General features: G+C 28.2%; 1 protein-coding gene and 1 non-coding gene across 2 annotated transcripts; one reads left to right on the top strand and one right to left on the bottom strand.

Annotated features, from left to right (window-relative positions):
* Nucleotides 1-1,651: 1,651 nt before the first annotated feature.
* On the bottom strand, nucleotides 1,652-1,725 carry TRNAI-AAU (transfer RNA isoleucine (anticodon AAU)). The gene has a single exon. It is a non-coding gene; the product is annotated as a tRNA-Ile (tRNA).
* Nucleotides 1,726-4,540: 2,815 nt separating this feature from the next.
* On the top strand, nucleotides 4,541-5,837 carry LOC130799771 (protein MIZU-KUSSEI 1-like). The gene has a single exon (XM_057663003.1). It carries the CDS (start codon nucleotides 4,634-4,636, stop codon nucleotides 5,381-5,383), a length of 750 nt encoding a protein of 249 aa, XP_057518986.1. The 5' UTR covers nucleotides 4,541-4,633; the 3' UTR covers nucleotides 5,384-5,837.
* Nucleotides 5,838-6,161: the final 324 nt, after the last annotated feature.

Here is a 6,161-nt window from a genome sequence, read left to right on the forward strand (position 1 = left end):
CCCCAACATAATGAACTTTGCCACTACTTTCTCGAATACAACCATTTCAAAAACATACTATAGTCACGCGAAATGATGCCATTTTCTACATTAATACAAAGAAAATCAATATCATCATCAGCTTCATGCCCATACAAGTACATTATATTCATTTGATTATAATCTTTTTTGGTCTAAAAATTATTAAAATCCATAATGTAATTAAGTTCATACATATAAAATCGAAATAATAAATCAGTTCATAAGTTCATAAATAATATTTCTAATACCAATATCAACATCAACATTTCTAATAATATTATCAACATTGAATTCAACTAATTCAACAACATTACTTCAAAAAACAACATAAAGCTATAAAAACAACTAAAAATTACCTTCAATACTTATGGATGATTAAGAATAGTCTTGATTTAACAACTAGTAACCTACATTTGAAACAATAAGCAAATATGATTATAACCCTAAAAAACTACATATACACCAAAAAAAACACAAACAAGTTTACCTTTGAGCAAGCTAGAGTATCCCACACTAATTTTGAAGTGCCAAATTGAAAGAGGAATGCAAGAATTGATGGATTGAATCAATGGTTCTAGAGGGAGAAAATGTCGTGTGTGTAAGGTAGGGTTTTGAGAAATGGGGAAAATGGGAAAAAAAGAAACTGATTTGCATATTTGTGCAGCAGGTCTGTTCGCAGTTACTAACTGTAAACAGCTATTTTGTCTTATTTGGCTGTCCGCAGTTAATAACTGCGATCAGCTCCAAATCACACGTTTGAAATTTTCACGCTTACTTTTGAAAATTTTTTAAAACTTAAATATTTTTTTAATTTTTTTTTTAGCTTAAGCTTTTTAAATTTTCGTTTTCATCAACATCAGACCGGTAGAATAGTTTCTCAGGGTGAGTGTAGCAAATTTTATTTTCACTTTCAAGTGCGGGGATGAACTAATCAATGAAAAGTTAAAATCCATCATCAGGTCCGAGAATAAAGCCATTTTAAAAAATTAACATTCAGTCCCCCACAAAGATAGTTTAAAAACCCGATCCTTAAATATCGCCACCCTTTTCATTTTATCGCCACCCCCTCTCCCTCAAAATTACGTATTTGCCCCTGAAGTTTAAAAAATTACAAAATTGCCACTCCTTATAAATTTCTTATTTATAATAATAATAATAATAATAATAATAATAATAATAATAATAATAATATTAATAATAATAATAATAATAATAATAATAATAATAATAACAATAATAATAATAATTAACTTTTTTATATTCTTAAAAAAGAATATAAATAAAATTAATAATAATAACAGTAATAATAATAATAATAATAATAATAATAATAATAATAATAATAATAATAATAATAATAATAATAATAATAATAATAATAAAATTAAAATTAATAATTATTATTAAAAAAAAAATTGAATCGCCCAGAATTAGGCGATTGAACCGTGGTTCAATTGCCCAAAAACAGGCGATTGAACCATGGTTCAATCGCCCAATTTTGGGCGACGCACTTTTTTTTTTCTTTTTGGAAAATAATAATAATAATAATTTATAGATTAATGTGGCCTATTAGCTCAGTTGGTTAGAGCGTTGTGCTAATAACGCGAATAAATTAATAATTATTAAATAATGGCTTGTGCAGGTCTCGAACCTGTGACCTTTGCGTTATTAGCACAACGCTCTAACCAACTGAGTTAATAGGCCACATTAATCTATAAATTATTATTATTATTATTATTATTATTATTATTATTAATATTATCCAAAAAAAAAGTGAGTCGCCCAAAATTGGGCGATTGAACCATGGTTCAATCGCCAGTTTTTGGGCGATTGAACCATGGTTCAATCGCCTGTTTTTGGGCGATTGAACCACAGTTCAATCGCCTAATTCTGGGCGATTCAATTTTTTTTTTAATAATAATTATTAATTTTATTATTATTATTATTATTATTATTATTATTATTATTATTATTATTATTATTATTATTATTATTAATTTTATTTATATTCTTTTTTAAGAATATAAAAAAGTTTATTATTATTATTATTATTATTATTATAAATAAGAAATTTGAAATGAGTGGCACAATTGTAATTTTTTAAAAATCAGGGGAAAATTTGTAATTTTTTTAAGGAGGGGGTGACGATAAAATGAAAAGGGGTGGCGAAGTTTAGCAACACCCCTTTAAAAACTGAATCGTGTGTGTAATAAAGTATGAGTCCACACATTAAAACTCTATCTCGACCTCCTAATTTTTAAAATTGATTGACCCGCTAAAAGCCCAACCCTTCTAAAATAATGGGCTTATATCTTTTAAGACGGGCTGTATAACGGGCTTTTAGCAGATTCTCGACTCATTAAACACCTCTATTCATGACCATCATAATTTAATCATAAGTGAACAATATACGTGTAGATGGCAAGTCGAACACAAGAAAAGTTTAGATCAATATGGTTTACTAATTTCTAATAATAAAGATGAAGTGAGAATAAAAATTTTGAGAAAAGATTGGATGGTTTGAGGCCATCTCACTTAGAAAATAAAACTAATTAATAATTTTATGAGACGTTTTAACCGAGAGACGCACCTTATACATAAATTAAATAGCTCATCCAATATATATTATGAGAATATAAACTTAATATATATTATGAGAATATAAACTTCAGGTTTGAGATCATCTCACTGAGAGATAGTTTCTCACAAGAGTATCTTAATAACGATATTTATAATGATAGACTATAATTTGTCATGATAGTTTTTGTTATTTTATTTTATTTGTTTTTTTTTTTAATAATTTTTAGGCTTTCTTTCATAAGAATCCATATAGTTGATCCATAGATGGAAATCTATATTGTTTAAAATAATTATTTATATTGTGTATTTAGCGCATAGCTCCTAAAAATTACACATACTAATATAAATATTGAAGAAATGACAAACATCCATAAGGAGATTTGACAAATTGAATTATTTTAGTGGATAGTAGTTGATTAAATGAAAACATTTAACTAATTTAAAATTTAATTTTTTTAAATTGAAACTAAATAAATTAAAGTATAAATTTATATAATTTATTATTGCAATTCTATATGTCTAATCTAAAATTTAATACGTTTAAATAATAAAAAAGTGACATATTTGATAAATAATTTTTTTGGCAATCAGTATTTTTTGTTTTATAAAAATTATATACTCGATAAATTTAATCACGATAACATATACTGATATTCTTTGAAATTATATTTTTATATATTTTATACTAATAAATTCGTATATTGGATAACTCTCTTTATTAATACCAGATCCTTAAATTTCGCCACCCTTTTCATTTTATCGCCACCCCCCTTCCAAATGAAATTACGAATGATTTTTAAAAAATTACAATTTTGCCACTCATTTCAAATTTCTTATTTATAATAATAATAATAATAATAATAATAATAATAATAATAATAATAATAATAATAATTATTATTATTATTATTATTATTATTATTATTATTATTATATCAATAACAATAATAATAATAATTAACTTTTTTATATTCTTTAAAAAGAATATAAATAAAATTAATAATAATATTATTATTATTTTCCAAAAAGAAAAAAAAAAAATGAGTCGCCCAAAATTGGGTGATCGAACTGGGGTCCAGTCGCCCAGAACAGGGCGATTGAACCATGGTTCAGCCGCCCAGAACCGAGCGACTGGACCCCGGTTCAGTCGCCCAATTTTGGGCGACTCAATTTTTTTTTTTTTTTTTTTTTTGCTTTTTGAAAAATAATAATAAAAATACTAATACAAATAATAATAACTTATAGATTAATGTTGCCTATTAGCTCAGTTGGTTAGAGCGTTGTACTAATAACATAAAGGTCACAGGTCAACCTGTAACCTTTATGTTATTAGTACAACGCTCTAACCAACTGAGCTAATAGGCCACATTAATCTATAAATTATTATTATTTGTATTAGTATTTTTATTATTATTTTCCAAAAAGCAAAAAAAAAAAAAATGAGTCGCCCAAAATTGGGCGACTGAACCGGGGTCCAGTCGCCCGGTTCTGGGCGACTCAATTTTTTTTTTTAATTATTAATTTTAATTTTATTATTGTTGTTATTATTATTATTATTATTATTATTATTATTATTATTATTGTTATTATTATTATTATTACTACTGTTATTATTATTAATTTTATTTATATTCTTTTTTAAGAATATAAAAAGTTAATTATTATTATTATTATTATTATTATTATTATTATAAATAAGAAATTTGTAAGGAGTGGTAATTTTGTAATTTTTTAAACTTCAGGGGCAAACACGTAATTTCGTAGGAAGGGATGACGATAAAATGAAAAGGGTGGCGAAATTTAGTAACTCCCTATTAATATCCTATAAATGACTCTGATTGTTGAACCACGTCACGTAGCCACTTCCCGCTCTTTTTGTTTCTTAAAATACACTCATGTATTACCGACATTACCCATCCCCATTACAATTTACAAAGCTCTATTAGCATTTTATCCTCAAATCTAAAACCCCAAATTCTCTTACTTCAAATTACCACCAACAAAAAATTTCAAAAATAAACCAACAAAAACAATGACGAAAATCGATTTCCTCCGCCGCATCCTCCTCGGTTGCTTCACAATCCCAACCCCATCAACAACCTCAACACTACCAACAACCACCAAGAAACGCCTCAGCACGTCCTTACGAGACGACATCGTTTTCGGTTCTTTCGACAACACTCAAGATTCACCTTCTTGTTCCTCCCCAACTTCTACTAGCAGCGATACAGACAGCATAATCACCCAATTCGCCCCACCACGCCCTTCCAAATCCATGGTTATCTGCACTTTCTTCGGCCACCGCGGCGGCCACCACGTGTTCTTCTGTGTCCAAACCAACCGAATTTCACCCAAACCCTCCCTCCTTCTAGAACTTTCTATTTCCACCCGAAATCTCGTCAAAGAGATGGGATATGGGGTTCTTCGAATCGCATTGGAATGTAAGAGTTCTGAATTGGGTTCTTGTCCTTTACATTTGGTTCCTGTTTGGACATTGTTCTGTAATGGCCGAAGAGTTGGGTTCGCTACTCGTCGGAAGGCGAATACAGAGATTCGAGAGTTGTTGAAGAAGATGCAGAGTATTACAATGGGTGCTGGTGTAATTCTGGATAATAAAGAGATTGAAGGAGAAAATGAGAAAGAAAGAAGGGAGGTAATGTATATGAGGGCTAATTATGATTGGGTAATTGGGGGTGCTGATTCTGAATCTTTTCATTTGATTAATGGAATTGATGAATCTTCTAGTCAAGAACTTAGCGTTTTCTTGCTCAGATCTGTGTAACCCATCAATCAAGATCATGATATATACTGTAATGGAGAATCATTTGATGGTTGATGATTGATGAACTAACTGAATTAGGGTATTGTTGTAATTTTTTAGGGGTTATGAAATACTGACCAGGGTTTTCAATGGGGTGAAGGTAGTGTCCATAGTGCAAAAATACTGCTCACGGTTGCGGTAACGGTCGTAATATAAATGATTTCACAGTTAAACGGTAAATTCAAAAATCTTACAGTACGACTATGATATGGTATTGTAATGGAGTCTTTGTTTTTGCACTATACATGGTAATGTCTACAGAGAAAGGAGGTAATTGAAAACCGTGCAATTTAATGGTAGTTTAGAGTTTTTCAATTTCTTATTGAAATTTTAACCAATTCTATTGTATTTGTTCCATTAAGCTCATTATATTTGTTCCTTTTAGATAGGGTTTTTATTTGAAACAAAAAGAAACCTGCTCAACGTAGTTTTTGAAGGTATACTATTTTTTTTAGCATGTTTGATGTAGTATTTTAAATAGTTGTGAGTTGTTATTAAAGTTAATTTTTTTATTTAATTATTAATGTTCTGCAAAATAGTAGTTTAAGTAGTCCTAAGTGATATTCAAATTTTTATTTACCAGATAAAATAAAGTTTTCAAATTTTCTCTATATTTTTCTTAATAAATTTTAATTTAACAGCTACCACAACTATTAGTTTTACCAAACAATAATAATTTGTACAACTAATTTGATATTTAATCGTCCAACAACTAGACACAACAATTATTAATCACCAT

The sequence above is a fragment of the Amaranthus tricolor genome, chromosome 14 (assembly GCF_026212465.1).
Source record: "Amaranthus tricolor cultivar Red isolate AtriRed21 chromosome 14, ASM2621246v1, whole genome shotgun sequence".
Taxonomy (NCBI): domain Eukaryota; kingdom Viridiplantae; phylum Streptophyta; class Magnoliopsida; order Caryophyllales; family Amaranthaceae; genus Amaranthus; species Amaranthus tricolor.

Bases quoted from the DNA above. Each gene is read 5' to 3' on its own strand.
- LOC130799771 (XM_057663003.1), top strand. From the start codon at position 4,634: ATGACGAAAATCGATTTCCTCCGCCGCATCCTCCTCGGTTGCTTCACA.